Source organism: Melospiza melodia, chromosome 8, assembly GCF_035770615.1.
Source record: "Melospiza melodia melodia isolate bMelMel2 chromosome 8, bMelMel2.pri, whole genome shotgun sequence".
Classification (NCBI taxonomy): domain Eukaryota; kingdom Metazoa; phylum Chordata; class Aves; order Passeriformes; family Passerellidae; genus Melospiza; species Melospiza melodia.
The window spans coordinates 11,797,432-11,816,841 of record NC_086201.1 but is presented as its reverse complement, the minus strand read 5'-3'; the positions used below and the strand labels follow the sequence as shown (position 1 = coordinate 11,816,841).

Genomic DNA, 19,410 nt, shown 5'->3' with positions numbered 1-19,410 from the left:
AGTCAGTCTCTCAAAGGGGCACTAAGAGGCAGTCACTGCAGCCTTGTGTGTCTGTTCCTGCTCTTTCCCATATTGATCTGAGTGGTGGTTCTGGGAATGCCTGTCCCTGCAAAGCCCTGAACATTCTGCATGGTGGTATATGACTTCATCCGAGGAGAATCCCACGGACGCATCAGCGTGATCTGCTCTGTCATGTTTCTGTGACCCAATTTTCCCTGTTCTTTGTCTCAGACCTTCCCTGACCCCAGGCCTATTATCCCTTCCAATAATTCACCCAGACCATTATTAATGGTGCATTAACTTTGGCTGCGCTTTCAGTGAAGATGTTTTTCTTGTGCTCATTCATTCGCTCAGCTCACTTAAACAGCTAGATCATTATTCTGGGGACGTCACACAAACACAAAAACATCTCCCTTGCCGACACCTACAGTCCTGCAGCGCTTTGCCAGAGGGGCGGCCATCCAAACACAACAGTGAAACGCCCAGGAGGGACTATCAAAGGGAGTCAAGTAGCCACACACAGACTCGGTGCTCGAGGCCGGGTTTGCCTCCCCTGCTCACACACTGAGACTGTCCAGGGATGCTCAGAACTCACCAGCTCTAGGAGAGCTCTGATGTGAGGAAAATCACCGCAGGAAAGCTGAGGAACAAAGCACTGGCCTGTCTTTGCTGTTTCACAGCCACTGTGCTTGTTGGATGCCAAGATACATCTCTTTAAATATATACTGTGGATGAGTAAAATTGGGACACTAAAACGTGTAACATGAAAAACTAATGCTGCCTAAGATTTCTTTCTCACTTGATGCTTTGGGCTTTCCTGGGAGATTACTGAGTGAAGAACACTCCATGTTTGTTGTACCTTTACCTTGTTCTTGAGAAAGAGATTGAGATTTGGACATCTGGGAGAAAATGTGGGCAGCAAGAAGGGCCTCTGCAGAAATCCGTTGTTTTGCTACTATTTTTTTCAAAGAACCTGGGAGAAAAAAAAAAGAAGCAAAAGTTGTTGTAAGTTGCTGTGTCACACAGGTGCCATCCCACCTTCCCCAGTAAGAGGGATTTGGCCTCTGACAGCACAGCTCAGTTCACCTGTGGAAGTACTGGTGAAATCTCACGAGCATCCTCTGGGAAATCCCTTTCCCATTTTTTCTGTTGGTTGTTTGTGCACAGCTGCTAATGACACTGCAGTGACAGGAGAGTGTGAGCTGGTGTCTGGAAGAGTTTTTTGCCTGCTGACACAAATCAATCCAGTACCCCAGGGCTCTGAAGCTTTTTAGAGATAAAGTTGATAAAGTTGCAGTTTCTGCCTGCTGTGATTGAGGTTCATTGGTATCCTGCTCGTTTGACTGTGTACACTTGTGCAAGTTATTTTGCATTAGCCTGCTTCAGTCCCTCTCGAGTTAAAAAACAGCATGGTTTTTCAAATGCATGTTTTCTTCCCTTCCTAAAGAGAGGGGAAGCTTTGTTACTCTTTGCAAGGGATCTTGTGATCCCTTTATGAAAGCTGTGTCCCATGCATCACTGACTCCATAGGAAATCAAACCAAAAGGCATGTCAAGAAATCAGAATTTGTGTTTCCTCTTTTATAACATATCAGGTTTTTTGGGATCTTTTTTGCAAATTTGTTGAGAAAAGCACAACAGATACTGAATTATCCAATGATATTTTATATTTTTGTCAACAAATGACTTTCATTGTTGATTGCAAAATATTTTTGCACTATTTCTGATGGCAAAGAAGCCTACTTACAGGCTGGACTGCTTGTTCCCCCAGGAGACTGTTGGACACCCATAGGAAATGTGTATATTTTTTAGCCCATATGGTGGCCTGCACAACTCACATGTCCTTCAGATAAAGCAGGGGAAGCCCAGTGCATTCTGTGTGGTACCAAGGGGGTGTGTGGGGCTTTTCAGGGTCTCTTCCAGCCAGTCTTGGCTGCATCACCACAGTTGCAAGTGGCAACTTCTTTAAGTCCTTTCCCAAGGGCTTTCTAAATTGTTTTTGTCAAAGCAAACTGCAAATGAAACCCACTTCAGTGCCGTGGGGTCTGATTTCTTTTCTCCTTTTTTTTTTTTTCTTCTTTTCAGCAAACGTGTGTAAGCTGAAGTATTTGGAATAGAAAAAACTTGCTAGACCCTTCCTCATTCTCACTTTTGAGCTCAAGAAAGGTGCTGCTATGAGTGATGTCAAAACAGCTCCTTTGCTCGCTATGCAAACCCATACAGGCAGTCTTGTTTCTCTTGAAGCACAGACTTATCTGTAGAGATAATCAAAAGCCTGCATCATCCTCAAGTAAGGGCTGTTTCTGATGCCTCCCTCCCTGATTCCTGGGATTTTCAGCAAACGGACATCCCCTTTAAACCTGCATTTCTGCCTCCTATCTTTTCTCTTTGAAGCCAGAGGGTTGGCTGGCCTTTGAATAGACAAGGATGAGAACACAGCAGTGGGAGGTCCGTGTCTTGCTCATAAGCCTTGGCCAGAAAATCGGCTCCGACAAGTGGGGACAGGTAGCAGCATCTTCCCCCTTATCAAATGGCGCGGCGGAGCAGACACATTCCTGCAGGAGCTCGGTGGGGTGGAAGGTGGGGCCTCCTGAGCATGCCTTGTGCTCTGCTTCACCAACTTGGTGTAGAACTGTGTTGTTTCTGTGCAAAACACGCTGTTCTCTCATTGTCCCTGCCCCTTGCGTGCTGCTTTTGATGTGTTCTTTGGCTTTCTCTTCTTCCAGCAGAAACCAGAGAAAATGTTTATCTGTGGTTGCAGTGCTTGGGGACTTCTGGAGGTGCCATGTCATGCCTTTGCACCTCAGAGTATTGTATTGCATGGCTTGGTATGGCCCAGCCTTTTCCTGGGGAAAAGCTTTCCCCGGGCCTCCTACTAAAATCTCCCTCCCTCTTGTGTGAAGCAATCATCATTAGCTCTAATTGGGCAGCTTTGGGGTTAAATCTACAAAGATTGCTTGGGTTTGGTAAATCCTCTGCCACTGCAAAGCAGATAATGCTAAACAAAAGATTGCCTTGATTAGATTAAAGTTGGCAAATTCATTGCCCTAATCATCATATTGCCCTTCCCGTGGCTATTCAGGAATACATCACCGTAACTTACTTGAAGTAATTGAATATAATTGTCTTTTTAACTCGTACGTGTAAAACATCCATCTTTGTTAACAGCGTGTGTTGTTGTCCTGCTGCCAGCTCACAGTCCTCTTCTGGAGGGGTGGGAACAAGAAGCAGAGCCAGGCTGACGTTTATGAATTGGTAGTTGATTGCCTATAAAACCATTCATTATTTCTGACCAAGCACCTGGAAGAGAATAAAAATGAACAGCACCAGCCACTGGGGCCCGTAGGCTTGGCTGGTGCTCCCCGGCAGGGAAGCAGAGGGGAAGTCATGAAGGGGAATGTTGCAAAGGGATATAAAAAGAACCAACCCTTGCCCTTGCCCTTAGTGGCAGCGCAGCACAGGGCACATGGTGAGGTTACAGTTGGGAGTGTAAAGCAGATACCCAAGGCAGAGGCATTGCTGAGCTTCCCATGAGCAAAATAGATTGAAATGCTAAAAACAAACCAAGATTGCAGTGGAAAGGAGGAAGTTCATGGAAATTTTTTCTCCCATTAATAATCAGAGGTGTGAGGAGGGAGACATTCTCTTCAGATGTCAATTTTATACCAACAGATAGCTAAGAAAGGAGGCCAGGCAGCAAACAGCCCGCCCGTGTTTTCTATTTCCCAGCTCTCCTGAGTGACAAGGAGAGACTCTTTTAGCACAGAAATTTCCAGTATTATCTCAGCAATCAATCATATAAAAATGCATAGGTACAAAATAAAACATAGCTGGCCTGGCTTTTAAGAGATTCAGTTTGACCTGTTTTTAGTAGTTTTATCATTATTAATAAATTAAATTGCCCTAGGGGACAGGCCAAAGGATGAGGGCGACTCTCCACATCATTAAAACTCAGCTGCAATGGCCAATACAGCTTCAGCCCAGGTCAGCTCTCACTTTCTGCACTCAGCCCCAGACTTGTCCATTTGAGGCAGAGAAACCACCCTATTTTGGAAGGTTACTAATCTTCACCTATAGGGATGCCACTGGCAGCACTTTGGGTTGATCCCAGGACCACAGAAGTTTTCTTGCTCCTTTTGGTTTATTTGTACAGCACAAATATGGGGTGGGCACTGCAGGAGGCCCAGCCTAGGGGTTCAGGCTGGAAGAGATGTTTGTGTTGTTTGCCACTGAATGTCTGTGTAGGGACAGTTGATTTTGTGACCATGCTTTGTATGTGATGATGTAAAAGCTCAACTCCCTCTGGTCCCCACAGCAGCCGTAGGCTGTGGCAGGGAACAGTAGTGTCCCCAGGGAGGAGGACAGCAGCTGTAGGTGTCTGCCAGCCTAGGCTGTAGTTTGAGCTGAGCATGGTTTGGGGAGACCAGAGGCTTTACCGTGCTGTATGAGCAGGGGATAGGGTGTGACAGCTAAACTCCTGGTGTATTTTTGATCTGGAAAAACAAGGTTTGCCTCTTAAAATGAAGAATCCCTACAAGTGCCCTTATGTAACAGATCGTCCCTACTCAGGACAGTTAAAGGGTGAATCTTCCTCCTGCAAAAGCAAATCCTGAAGGATCCAAGTTCATTCTCTCCCTGAGCTGCTTTTGGGAGAGGAGAGGAGGGGAGGGGGGCAGAAGCGGGGGAGGTGGTTAACAGTTACTCTACTGTGTCCTGACATTAGGCAAGCTGCAAAAATGCTCCCAGTGTATCAGGTAGTGTGAGGTGCCAGCCCTTTGCTGGAGCACGGAGAGCAAGTCTGCTGCAGAGCCTTAAATACTTTCCACCCCGACTACCTTAGCTTAACGCCTTTCAGCAGAGTTGGCAGGAGGGTTGTTTTTGTGTAGTCTCTCACCTCTCCCAGCAGCCTGGCTGACGCGCCTGTGCCGCGCTGTGCTCAGGGATTGAGCGTTGCAATGGGAGTAGGAGCCGCAGATCCTCTCGCTGATATGCCGGGAAAGACGTATATGAGGATTACACGCAGGCTTTGCGCGACGGACCCACGCGGAGCGCAGCCCCGCCGGACGCCGTCGGCGTAGCTCTGGTGCAGCTGGAGTCACAGATGCAAAAGGCTGAATTTTAAGGTCTTTCGTAGAAAAAGAGTTTGGCATTTCTGAAGTTTGCTGAGCGACAGCGAGAGACTTGGCCCAAGCCTTGACACTTTGGTTTTGGATGGTGCTTCCCCAGTCTCCAGAAGATGGTACCTGTCGCGGAGGCAAGTTACAGTGAAATACCGAGCACAGGCTGGGTTTTGAATTGCTCACTTAGGAGGTTGGGTTTGTTTTATTTTTGGTCCCCAGCTAGACGGAAAGGCCAAGAAGGCAGAGAAAGAATGGTAAAACCTGCAACAATATTAAGTAATCTTTAATGAAGAACTTCTGACTGTTTGTAAAGGCAGAGCAAGACCAGCCTTTTATCTTTAAACTGGTCGCTGCCACAGATGTAGAAAGGGGCATCTTTAGAGACGCGCGGAGCCCCGTCAGAGGGCGATTGTACGGGATCGCTATTGCGGTTGTGCGGTATCACTGTCGAGGCTCTGCTAATTCTTTTTCTTTCTCTAGCTTCTGTAATTTTAGCAGGAAAGGCCCAGGCGGCCAGGCAGTATTGTTGGGGGTGGCGAGGAGAAATAACCTGATGAATTTTCCATCAGCTCAACTCACTCAAATATTCTCGCCGTTAACTTTTGGGGTCAATAATAAATATTAAAACCTGTAGATTTAATAAGTCAATGTAGGTGTTCGCTGCCTTTTGAGACCACTTTATCTTTCCATCAAAGATGAAACAAGCCTCTCAAATGAATAAAAAATAGGGCCTCAAGTGATTACAAGTGAGAGCAATTTGAGCTCCTCTCTCAGAACCTGGCAGTAGGCACTTCTGAGCCTCTTCTGACTGCCTAGACATTCTGCTTTAGCGCTGCTCTTGCTGTTATATTTTTAGGTAAATATTTCCAACTTGTGTGTACAGACCTTCAGGAACAGTGTTTGCTGCCACTCCAGGCTGGAGGGACGATGCAGGTCTGGATCCCACCAGGCTCTGTTGAGTCTGATTTGCGTTGCAAGTCTAGTTTTCCTTGGTGCTTGCTATAATCTCCTCAAGTTCAAAGAGCGCTTAGCTGCTTGTCTTTGTCAAAAACCCTGTTGGAGATCTTTTATGTCGAAGATGTAGGATTTTTCCGCATGACTTTGATTATTTATTCATTCCACTTCTCTGGTGTATGATAGCGCTGATATCATGAAGACCCCTTGTCTTGCACTGCTCTTGCTCTGAAATTCATGGAGATTTAGTGCCTTTGAAATTGTTTTAAAAGGGAAGGAAAAGTTTTTGAAGTCCCTTTTTTTTTCTTCTATTCCCCATAACAGTGCCGCAGCACATTTTTCCGGCCTTCCACGCTCCTTTGCCAATTGACATGCGCCACCAGGAAGGACGATACCATTACGAACCTCACTCTATCCACGCTATCCATGGGTAAGTCTTACACCTCCACTCCTGTGCTAAATGTCAGCCACCTGCAGTATTCCAAACCCCACTGCTAAAGTCCCTGGGACTCACTGCCCTTCTGGCAGGCTGGCCCTACTGGCCACCCTCCACCTCATTGTCCCCATCCAATGACAATACTGACCTGCCTGGCAGGAGGGCTTTACAGCTCTGTTAAGCTGACAGAAGTGCCCTATAGCAGCAGGATGGGAGTATAGGGCTCCTTTGTCATTATCCAGCTCAGCTCACGGGAACAGGCTTGACTTGTGTTTTTGCACCCACCGTGTTTCTCACATCGTGCCTTGCCTGGGTCATTTCTGTCAGCATCTTGGCAAAGACCCAGCGCTGCTCCCTCTTTCTGGAGACCTTGTGTACCATTCCTCCCTGCCTGCCAATTGTGGAGATGGTGGCAAAAAGCTGCCGGGAATGCCATAATTCAGTTTGATTTCACTGGACAACAGCCTGACTGGGCTGGTAGCATTTTCTAAAAGTAGTGGTAAGTCAGGTTCTCATGGGGGTGTCCGTGTCCACCCTGGAGGCATAGGACTCTTGAGTTTTGATGGCGACCTTCTCATGAAATCCTCCTCTTGCTGAGGCAGCTGAGGGCAGTGAGCACAGAGACTGGTCAGGGGCTACACCCTGAGAGGGGGGTTCATGGGTAATCTCTTCATCCAGGGACATTACAGCTCAATAGTTCTTGATGACTTGAAGGAGATGTTTACAGAGAGATCTGTTTTCACCTCCTGTGAATTTTGATCAGGGCAAGGAAAATGGAGCCAGCAGGGATGTGAGCAGTGGTTCTAGTGATGGTGGGGCTTGAAGTGTTTCTTCTAGTCCCTGACAAATACCTTTCCCATGAGAGGTGAGGAGCAGTGTGGTGCGGTTGGCAGTCCCACAGCCATCCCAAAATCCTTCAACCCGCAGCTGTAACACAGGACTCAGACATCGGCTGAGGGACAGGTCCCACAGTACTGGGTGTAGGGGAACCACTGAGGGCCAGAATAATTTTTCAAGAACAAGGAAAGAACAGCTAGGGCTCATCACTTAAAAACCTTCCATTTGATCCCCTGCAGTCCTGTTGCAGCCTTGCTGTCTGACCAGGGGCTGTGCTCGCCTGGGTTTGCTGGAGCTGCTTTTGGATCTGTGCTGCTTCTGGATAGGTGTGAGCAGGTGAACAGACCCTGGGAAGCAAGTAATGGAGACAGCAGCAGCCAGATCTGTGGAGCCCCACAGCTACCACAGCTTTATTCTGCTTCCAAAATATTGCAAGAAATAAATGATAGGGCATTTCCCCGGATCCTATAGAAGACAAGTCATTGTGTTTCAGGCTGACAGTCAATTTGACTGGATGTTTAAAGGGGCAGAACAGCTTCTTCCATGCTGTGTGCAAAGGGGAAATGACAAAGCAAGTTGCTAACATGGGAACTGGGGGGGGATTAGGGAGGCTGCATGAAAAAGTTCTGCTCTTTCATGCAAAAATTGTAGAAAAAAAAGACAGAATAATAACTTGCTGGGAGACAGTTATTTAGCCAGAGCTCTGGCTAATAAAGCACATATGGAACAGGGAGATATTCAGAACAATGGTTAGAAGAGAGGCTGGCAGATGTCCTGATGTTTGTCGCAGGTTATTTGTGCGCCCCACTCCGTGTTCTCCTTCAGCCCTCACGAGGATGTTTGGGGGCACTGCATATACTCTGGGGCTCCACACCAATTTCTGTGGCAGGGTCATGAGGCAAGGTCTTCTACAAAATGCAACTGAGAGCTTGCCACTGATGCTGCATACCTATGAATCATATCCCCAGTAACCCCAGTATTTTTTCATGTTGGCTTTGTCCAGCTGATCGATCCTGGCAAAGTGTACAGCCCTGGCAGATCAGGTTTCAGTTCATCTGCACCAATATTAATAATTTACTGTGTTAGCAGTTACCACATTTGTCTATCAGTGCACCAAGAGTATCCTGCTTAGTATTTAAGTGGAATTGTTGGCAAATACCTGTTGCATTTCTTCTTTGGGATTCCTCTCCTTTGCAGCAACTCCTCTCACAAAACTAACTTGCGAGGTACGGGAGAGAAAACTTGGTTGCGGGTCTTAAAGAGTAAACATACTCCTCTTTGAAGCTACCTGGGCACTGCACTGAAAGGTGCCTGTGTGGCTGGAGATGCTCCAAAGCTGCCAAGTGCTTCTAGGCTGTGACAATTTTTTAGGGTCGAGGGAATGCCGCTTCCGTTTGTTTGTTTGTCAAGAAGTGCCCTGCACTATGGCACAACCCTCTTGGGAAAACTCTCTGCAGCTGTGGTCTCAGTCGTTTTTCCTCTTCAAATTTTATCTGTCAACATCCTAAAATCATGTCTTGTCCTTTACTCTTCTTGTTTTTTATTCTACGTCTCTTTTGTCTTTGTTCTCTCTTCTCCAGTCTGTGCTCTGGAGGTCACACTGTAGCGCTCACCCTCCTTGCTGGAGGATGTCCAGTGTGAAATCATCCAGACGTGGTGGTAGACCTGGGCTAGAGCATACTTGGTGGTTGCATGGCTCTTGTCCAATACACTGGACAATTTATGCCACCAGCTCATTCGGGCTGTTTTCCAGTGAAATCTAATTGAATTACGGCATTCCCAGCAGCCTTGTTCAATACTCTGTGGGCACAGATGAGCTTCTAGAATTTTGTACTCTCTCCTGGTGGGGCAGAAATCAATCCTTCTTGTTTTGAAAGTAAACAACCTGTAAAAAAACCCCAAGGGCATATGCATATTCTCACTGTAGAAAATTATGGCAAATGTTTGGAAGAAAAATTGCGTCACTGAGTTTTGGCTTTATGATTAATGTGATGGGTGCCTGACAGAGAGCCCCCAATTCATCAAGTCTATATTCTACCTATCTGCTGCCTTGACGGTACCAAATTTATCTAATTATGTGAACGTTGCACGGCAAATTAAGTGCAGTCCCATTTTTTGCTAACTATGGGGTCTTATTATCTGCCTGCTGTATTATGTCGAAGGTTTGTTTCCTGATTGCTTGATGTGACCTGGCAGTGCATTCCCCTTCATCACTGTTTGCATTTGGCCTAATGAGAACATACGTTATTTTATCTCAACTGGAGAGAACTCATCTGCAAGGCTCTTTTGAGCAGAACCACCTGTGGGACCCTTTGCTTGGGAACACAGATGGGAATGTGAAAAACTTGAGTAAAAAAGGACCCCCATGCCAAGACGGGCCTGAAAGACTTGCTGCGTTTCTCCTCAGTACTGTCATTCCTGGTGTCTCAGATTTTCTTGTCAAGCAGCATGACAAATAATTTTCAGGACATGAGTCTTCTTCTAAACCACTGAGGATTTATTATATATGTCCAGAAGCAGATTATGTTGGGGTTTCCTTGAATTCTACTTTCAGAGATTGTTTTGGTGTTTCTCCAGTTGTTAGGACAACCCACTTTTCTGTACAACTACTGTTGGTTTTACTTGTTTGGTGGTGAATTTTTTGGACATCTTTAATATTTGGACTTTTTTTTCTTGGTATTAACAATAATTTGACAGAATTGTGGTGCTTGCTTGGCTTGTGTAGAAAAATAAAGTATCTCATTCAGATGATTGTCCAGGATTGCAATGATAGTGTGCCTGTGGTAATATGGAGGATAGAGGGAGAGGCAGGATTGGAGTTCGGTGGACACCATAAAGAATGCAATGCAGAATGGAGTGAGGCTGGATATGGGATGAAATCTATTCCAGGAATGTAGAACTAGAGCAGAATGAATAGAAGAAATTTTATTGGTGCATAAAATGGTATGAGCCAACATTTCCACAATATAACATTCATTTAACAGTAAATAATACTACAATACTCAAAGGCTAAGAAAAGACAGAAAAATAAATTTGGAGGTTCTGCCTTATTCTGGAGATACTGGATCAAATTACAGAGCCACATTCTTTTTTTTTCCCTCTGATCCTCTCTTCCACAGCGCAGGATGGCTCAGGCTCTGTGGAAGAGCAGTGATGGGTTTTATATGCATTTTCTGCATGCAGCTTTTATTGATTTGTCAGAATTTCACTCTTTGCTGCTGTTGTAGGTCAGCATTATTTGAGCAAAAGTCATCAGCCAGGTGTGTGCCGGCTCAAAGCTGAACCAGAGAAATTCACTTCCTAAGCTAGTACAGGTCCTTTTCTAACAAAAGGGGTATTTTGTATTTTAGTGGACTTCTTCACAATAACCTAATCCACTGGGCCTTGTCTCTGCTTTACGCTAAGGGCACAGCTTTGCAAGACCAAGCCCTTGACTACAGAGGAAAGTTGCTGGCAGATATGGAAGGTGATTACATGCTTACCTGTTCTTTATTATTATTGTTTTTTAAATCACAACAAAAATAACTAAAAACTCCTTAGCTCAGCTTAAAAGTCCCTGCCAATGCAAGAGCCTTTGGGGCTAACCCTAGTAAACAGCATGCCTAGGCTTGACTCAGCAAGAAGCTTTTTAACAGTAGCTCCTAACTGTGGTTAAAACCCATCAGGCATTATGCACTGTAAAAAACAAAAGCAGCCTTGTTTTTCTACCAACATCCTGGCGGTGTTTTAGGATGCAGTTCTGACATTATTTATTAACAAAATATTGTGTTACTCTTCTGTCCAGACATAAAAATAGTAAAAAAAAACCCCAATGCTGAGCTGATAATCACAAATTCCATGGTTTTCATTAGGATTGAATTATCCCAAAGACCTAAACATAGAGATGACTCCATCTCCATGATAATGTGGAGTTGCCCTTATTTTCCCTCTGGTAGGGATTTTATCTCATTTAATCAAGGATATTCCTCCATTTCCCTGAAATCTTAATATATTATTGCAGATTTTTCCTGATATCCAGCCTACACTTTTTTCTTTATCTGATTTTATTACCCCTCCCTGTTGAAGTTTGTTTCCTTTTTACTGTGTTAAAAATTACAGAATACTTTTTCAGGACCAGTTAAAATGTTCCTGAGCTGTTTATGCAGGGTGATTCACAGGCAGAGGAGTTGACTGTTAAACTTTTCATCATAAAAAGACTATGTCTCAAGTGTTTACAAATATGCCAAATTTAATGTCAAACCCAAGATTTTCCATGTTTAATATCTGTTCCAGTCTGGTACTCTCTTTCATTTGTTGTTTTTTGTGAGATTCAGCCAAGGGAGGCCAAGTGGGGTTAAGGGAAAATATGTTGTTTAGCCATACAAAAAATAATCATCATCATCTTATAACTGCTTTTAGAAACACTAGTGTCTCTTGCTTTAGAGCTGGAATTTTTTATTGTCACAGATGTGCCTTTTGCTGTTCCCATTCCACAAAAACACACACAAAGTCCCATCAATTTTGCCAGATAGGAATCCTTTGAAAGGTCTTGTTTCCAATACACGCGTTGAAGGGGTGTCAGAGTTTTGCAGTGAAATTTTCCGACTGCCCTGTGGCCCTGACCACGCTTCAGCTGAACCTTGCCCGGGCTCACCTGATGGTGCTCCCCGTTCCCTGCTGAGGCCTCTCTGCCGTCCCTTCCATCCAGGGGAATTCCTGACTCTGTGGAGGAGAGGAGCTGCTTGCAGAGAGTGCTCTGGAAGCTGCCTTTGTGCAGTATGCAGCGTGCATAGAGTGCCTTGGGTTACCCTCCGCAGGGCACCGCTGCCAGGGGCTGCAGCTGGGCTGGGGATGGGACCCCTGGTGATGGTCATTCCTGCAGCAAGGATGCCTCTCAGCTGAGCCACAGAACGTACATACCAATAAAACCTCTGTGTTTTCATATTTACATTGCTACTGGAGTAGAAAATCTTTGGCAGGTCATGATTGATGATACTGTGCTGCTTAGGAGACAGAGCGAGCTCCCTCCGGAGTCAAAGCAAACAGCTGCTCAGAGAGGCCTTCTTATGTGTTTTGCAAAGTTTTACGACTTTCACCAAATAGATACATTGCTCATTTGGGAAACAGGTTTGGGGGCTCCCACATCCAATTTATTCTGTCCCCTTCTTTCCCACATGCTTCTTTTATTTATTTAAGAAAATCAGAATGTGTAAGTTTTCAATGGTTTGCAGGGTCTGGTCCCCTCCAGAAGGCTGGTTCAAACCTCTCCATGATCTGTAATTAGCAAGAGTCTGTTGCTTTGAGGTGGCTCTTTGGTAACCTACAGGAGGTGATTTGGGGGACTGTCAGTTCCAAGATTAATACTTGATGGTCACTTGATCTCCATCTCCAGGAGACCACAGATGAAATACTAGGCTTCGGCTGTCTTGTTCTGGGAGCTGGAAAAATTACTTTAATTCTATCTGTGCTTTATTTTCCTCATCTCTAAAATATTGTCAGAGTAATACTCATCCTTTTGATATCTTGAGAGCTAGAAGAAATAAGAATAATAAGAAATAAGAAATAGCTTCCTTTGGCTTCCAAGATTGGTCTTTTAGCCATTTTCAGGCACCAGGGAAGCGGTGCACAGCGCTACCTGCCTGTGCAGAAAGTGAGAAGCTCCATGCCTAACTTCTGGCCTCAGTGGGAGGACAGGCTGATCAGGTCTTTGGAGAATGGGGAAGGCGTAATCCAAAACACTGATCAGGGCTAGTATGTTTCTGGAGGCTTTTCCTGTCTTATAAACTATTCTACAAAAAAACAAACTAAAACACAAACAGACAAATAAACAAACAAAACCAAAACCAAACCAACAAAATACAAACCCCCACAGCTTTCTCTTTTGAATCTTTTTAAAGTTGTTCAAGCATATTCCATTATGAGAGAGATTTACACATCTGTGCTGTTCTTTAAATTCAGGATAGTTTTGTCATGTGCATTTAGTTAAATAGCCTTCAGAGTACTTTGAGTAACTGAAACCTGAAGTCCAGAGGGACCTGAAGGGGATCTTAGCTTCACTAAGCTATGCAATGAAATGCAGATTGGCCTTGGAAATGTGTGGGCTGGGTCATGGAAATGTGAATGCTGTGCCATGGGGCTGGAGTGAGTGAGGGGCCTGGGTGAGCTCAGAGGGAGCTTTGCCCATTCACCCTTAGTGAAGATCTGGGCCACCGAGTTGCTGGTGCTGTGAAAAACTGCGCCTCTAATTTAGCCTGATCACCGCCAGAAGTTTAAAAATGGCTAAGAGGTTTTAGTACTGAGAACAAAAGCATGATCTTTGAGGTCTTTTATGTAAACCTCTGGCATGTGTTCATTTAATATGATGTCACTGTGTAATCCACCATTGCTTTTAAATGTCATTCGCAGAGCTTCATGTCAGCGAGTCTTAAGTGATAATCCCTTTGCTTACCTCACTTTATAGTAGATTAAAAGTGACTTCATGCTTCCACCTTATCCGCTGTTAAGCTTGTGCTTTAGGAAAAAAAAATTATTTGAACTCTCTTTTCCTGCTGCTTTCTAAAGAGTTTCTAAACAGAGGGTGCGTGTCTTTCAGAAGCTATCTCAATGGGATTGCCCATTCTCCACTGCTTTCAGCATCTGTGAAAATGGATAAATGTTCGGTGCCAACTTCCTGCCCTTTTAAACTCCAGTGTTCTGAATTTGTTTCTCAAGTTTTCTCTCAGCTAAATGGGGAGCACTGCCCTTCCTGGCCTCTTCTTTTTCTTAATCCTAAATAAATCACTTCTCTAGATGGTATTTCACCTCTTACCAGCTTCTTGTGGTCATAAAGACAAGAGATGCTGGGACTTGTTGCAGTGTTCTTTTCCTCTGTAGCACTTTCTCTTGTACTGCACAGGGGTCTGTGGGCTCCCTCTTGTATCTCCTGGTCTTGTATTTCCAGGTTGAACTTTTTCTCTATCCTGTAGCAGGTCCTTTCTCAGTATTTAAAGCTCTCCATGCAGTTCACCTTTCTGGTCCACCGTCCTTTTTTTCTCTCCCCGAATTTCACTTTCCTGCTGCTAGCACACCTCCTTGTGCAACACGTCCCTCCAGATATTTGCTGCATGTTGTCATATCCTCCTCCCTGCTCTAATGAACTGGCCAGGCTGCAGCCTGCAGCATATAGTCAAATATCAATCCACTCAGCCTCCTCATTTTCACTGTGTTTCTCTGAAATCCTTCCAGTATGTGCGAAGATAAATGGACAAAATGCATCCATCCCATTGGCTTGTGGAATGAAGCCTGCGGCACATCACTTTTCAGGTGCTGGTTAATCTGGATTCCCAGATACCAGTGGCCATGGGGAGCAAATTACACAGGCTGCTGAGAGATAAAAACTAATGGCAGAAATGCTGGCTTGTGATGTTGGCTGGAAGAAAAATGTAGGATTTTTAATGTCCATACAGAGCGGAAATTTTCAAATCTCATCCAAAAGTTCCCCCCACGCGGCAAAGAGCAGGGAAGTCAATTTACCCTGGATGGATGAAGGACTGAGTCAATTCTGCCGGGATTAGAACATGTGGTTCGAGGGATCCTAGGTATTTTGGGTCTGATTCTTGGACCACCCAGATGGCTGGGGGGAAACTTAAAAGAAAAATACCAATGTGAAAAAGACCCTATTTGGCAGAAGTGAGGATCTGGATACCCTGCGTGCAGCTGACACCTTGCAGGCCCATCTGCACAAACCAAGGAGGCTGCAGAAGTGGGTGCTGTTACCCTGGCAAATCTCAGACCTGCACATCCCTCCCGTGGGAATGCATGTGTTTTAGCGGGCTTTCTAGAGCCCTGGTTCTGACACTAAACCACATAAGTATGTTTTTCTTCTGTGTGCCAGACCATTTTGAGAATTTGTGATTTTACACAATTTTCTGCCTTGGAGACTCTTGATTCCTGTTCTTTTATGTTTCACCATTGATATTAAATAGACTGCTCACAGCTAAAATTTAGAGCATTTCTCAAGGGTCAAACTTTTAAAAGTGCCTGTGTTATTTCAGATCATAAATCCCAGTGTACTGGGTCTGGCTAATAGCGTTTGAAAGTGGGTGTTGTGGGTTTCAAAATAGTGTTGACTCTTAGGTCTGGCTTGTCAAGTGCTAGTAATGCAAAGGCTCAATGGGTTTTTCAAACAAGCTGGATCCTATTTAAGGTCAAACTACTCCAACCTCTGTTGAAAATCAGGACACTAAAGCCATCTGTAGTAAAGGAGTTAAGTACCTAAAAATTCATAAAGTGGCTGGAGTGGAGTTAAGAAACACAGACATGTTAATGAGGTGGCTTATGCATACTTGGAGCCCAGTGTGCATGCCCAGGCCATGCAGCTCCCTCAGGATCAATGGGGATGTTTTCTGCCCTGTCTCTCTCTGTTGTAGAAGAATGCACATGGCAAATCTCATGGGAGGATGTGCTGTGGAAAAAACACATTCAAGGTTTAGATTATATCAGTTGGCCAGGCTCCACTTCAAGAGCAAGTTTACTGCATTCCCTGCTCCCACTTCAATGGTATATGTGGGGCTGGGTATTGATATAATTGATGGTGGTAGCTGATAGTGAACCAGGAGAATGCGAGCCTTTAGATGATTTTTTTAAGCAGATACTTGTTGGAGTGGGGAGTGCCTTAGAGCATGGTAGGAGCTGTCCTTTTTCACCCCCTGGGCAGCAGAAAGACCTGTACCATGGTTTCCCTGCTGCTGAGCTCATGCTGTTAGATTAAATGTGAGAATTAGGCTCCACCCCTGCCTCCTGCCCTTTCTCTGGCTGCAGTGGTGTGCCTGTGCTTTTGCGCAGGTGGAGCCTCCTCGCAGCAGGGTATTTCTTCCTGCACAGCTCATTTTATCTCTCTCTTACACCTCTCCCTGCTCTGCACACATGAGCCAAAGTCACTTATAACAGCACCTGGGTACAGCCAGGCAAGACTGAAAAAATACATTGGGACTGTATAAAATGCAGTCACAGTCAGCTTTTTGAGTTTTAAGTCTCTCAGGGAAATAAATGTGCATTCTTAAATCCAGCAAGGGCCTTTGAGATATTTGCCTTTTGACCCTGTGAAAGCATCCTGGAGAAGAATTTGTCTTATTCCTTCTCTTGCCCCTTCAAAAGAGACTTTCCTATCTTGGTTATGGGGCTACTTACATGGCTTTTGATTTGCAAACCAGCTGCTGGACATAGGACCTGCTGATTGAATGCTTCATGTGAAAGCTTCTTAAGATCCCACAGAGTAACCACACATCCCAAAGTACCTCTGGTAGAGGAAGTCTACCACAGTGTGGTTAATACATTAAAAATAGGAAAGTTTCAAGCTTACAGCTGCATTAGGGTGATGTTCTTACATGCACATACTTGAAGGCTGTTTGTCTTCACTGTGAGATAAAGCACTTCATTTCATAGGCTGTCTTTCATTCTCACTCAAGTGAAGTAGGATATTTTACAAGAGAAAACTGCATTGTAGATGACAGAAAGCAGAGTGTAGAATGATAGGGAGGTGAAGGAATTAATGCATTTAGTCATCAAATCAGTAAATTAAAGGAAGGTCAATCTAATGAGGAGTAGTAAGAAGGAGAAGATTTGTAGAAGGTACTTGAAGTATCTTCTTGAAAAGTGTCATCTAAAAGATGAGTTGGTAATGCAGAGGGTCACACAGAAAGTGCTCTGGGCTAAAGAACTGTTTTTAAGTCTCTTCCTATTCAGGAGAATGTGTGACTGTATGCTCAATTAGAAATGCCTGTTCAGGTCTGTTGACTTCAGAGAAACTTTAATGAATATTCACATGCTGTCCTGAGGAGAGTGCTCTTCTGAAGATACCACAGAACAGAAATGTTTACTAAATCCTGCTTGTGTATTTGTGCTCTAAAATTATTTCATATTAGTAATTTTTCTTGTGTTGATATAAACTTGGCTGTTGACTTCAGACCTCTTACAGCAGTGGATTATTTGCTGGTATTCTAATGAAAGACTTGTTATGATTTTTAGATGGTTTTTGCAAAGTATAAGTCCCAGTTTAACAAAGAGGGACTCTAGAGCTGTGGTGGTTACTTGCACAGCATTACTGTGACTCCGGCATCATCACAGAGATCCCAGAAGTGGTGTCAAACTGGCCAGATTGAGGAGTCCAGCCATGTTACCATGCAGACAAAATATCCCAGTGCCTGCTTCCTACCATGACCAAATTTTCAAGGAATTACCAGTGTTTGAAGTGCTGCTTTGTGTTACTGATAATCACTCAGGTCAGACTGTGTTGGTGCTCAAGGAGCCAATGACATTTTCAGTTCCTCTGGCCTCTGAAATGAGGCCTTTGCTGCTGTTTTACCCTGATTACAAGGTACACGTTTGTGATGACATCTTTTGGGGATCAAGGTACAGCATGAGAGTTGGTATATTATAGGGATCAGGTCAGGGTGAATAATTCTATTTTCTGTAGACCAGCTAGAAGGATTTTGCAGTTAGTTCCCAGGAGAGAAATCATATAGAAGTGATTTCTATTTTCCTCTTTTTTCCTAGTCCTCCAGCCCAATTGATTCTCTGTATGAAGTATTGCTAGGAAGTGATGGACAGTGAAGTATCTGCAAAGTTTTATCCAGTACATTTTGAAGCTTCAGTAGTTACAACCTGTTTATATATTGTTTCCAGTAGAAGTCTCTAAACAGAAAAATAGTCATATGAAACTAGTGTTAGCAGACCCCAAACCACTTTATTCACTTGACAAAATAGTAGACTTCCAAAGTCAAATAGATTTCTAGCCATCTTTGGAAAAGAAATTGTACACAAACACATAACCCAACCACTTTTCAGGCTAGGTCAGAGAAATTCAAACCCTCACCCAAGACATGAGATGTAAGAAGCTAAAATGGAATTGAGCAAGCTTAGGTATTTTAGAAGTCATGTCTTTTCAGGGTTCCAGAGGATCTTTACAGAGGACAAATGCACTGGACTTGTGGGCTGTAGTGGCGAGCAATGAAAACCACTTCATATTCCTCACCAGAGCAGCATCACGTGGCCTTGCCTAGTGAGTCTGAGGGAAAGGCATTCTCCCCCAACACCACTTCCTCCATGTCCTGGGATTGTCTGCTCAAGGCTTGGCTGGGTCTTGACCTCTCTTGGCATGTGAGATCTAAACCTGGTATGACTCCAGACTTCCCTCAACCGCGTCTGGTTTGAATCCTGTTAGTGCCTGGATGAGTGTTACCACAAGAATAAGAATCTCTTCAAAGAGTTGTTTGTTTGTTTGTTTAAGAGATGACTTCTGCCAAATGTGAAGAAGGTAGGAGCTCTGTGAGCTGTAACTCCTTTCCCTTCAAGTCCTGATGTACTGCTGGAGCTTAGGATTTTGTCAACCTGGTTTCTTCCTTGCTTGATCCCTGCAGAGCAGGGTTTGCATTTCTGGTGAATTATGTGACAGTTTCTGATAAGGATGGATGGTGAGCAGAGACTTGGGTTTGATTTCTGTGCAGATGTCACGTTGCTTCAGGTATGTCACTTTGGTGCAGTATATTGGGTGAGTTACCCTTCCCAGGGTGACTTAGTGAGTAAATGGGACAAATTGAGGGACAGAAGATTCCATAAGGTGCCTTGTGCTGAAGAGCAGCAGACTGTGCTCCCTGCCAAAGTCTTGCACTGGATGCAGTGGTTTCTTATCCCTTCACTTGGTTTTTGACTATATTGCCAAACTGGACTTTTTCCAGGATCTGGTTTCTGTGATTGACTTCATTACTTTGTGTTCCATAAACCCAGCCCTTCCAGCTGTGTGTTCACTGGTGCTTTTCTCCCAGACAGGGCAATTTTGTGGTTCACACATTCACCAGAAAATTTGCTGCAATCTATGAACTTCCAGTGCAGTAAGGATTTGTGTGTGCACATAAGGGTGTGTGTGGTGTCTTCTTTACTTAGCAGTGTAAGGTCTCAGTCTAGTCTCCTGCTCCTGTTACCAGCCTCACTGGGTGAAAGCTGGGCTGAAAGTCATCTCCTGGTCTACCACCATGGTCTGCACTCCCCAATCACATTTGAGATTCAGTTGAAAGAGCCAGTGGTGTCCAGGAGGAAATCTTTGATTAAA

At 44.5% G+C, this 19,410-nt stretch overlaps 1 protein-coding gene across 2 annotated transcripts in view; it reads left to right on the top strand.

The window, feature by feature from the left end:
* Window positions 1-19,410, top strand: part of GLI2 (GLI family zinc finger 2) — a 187,714-nt gene that overhangs the window by 115,294 nt on the left and 53,010 nt on the right. For both annotated transcript variants that reach the window (XM_063161793.1, XM_063161794.1), the window contains exon 3: window positions 6,398-6,503. In XM_063161793.1, coding sequence (XP_063017863.1) covers window positions 6,398-6,503 — 106 coding nt within the window. The remainder of the gene's footprint in view (window positions 1-6,397; window positions 6,504-19,410) is intronic.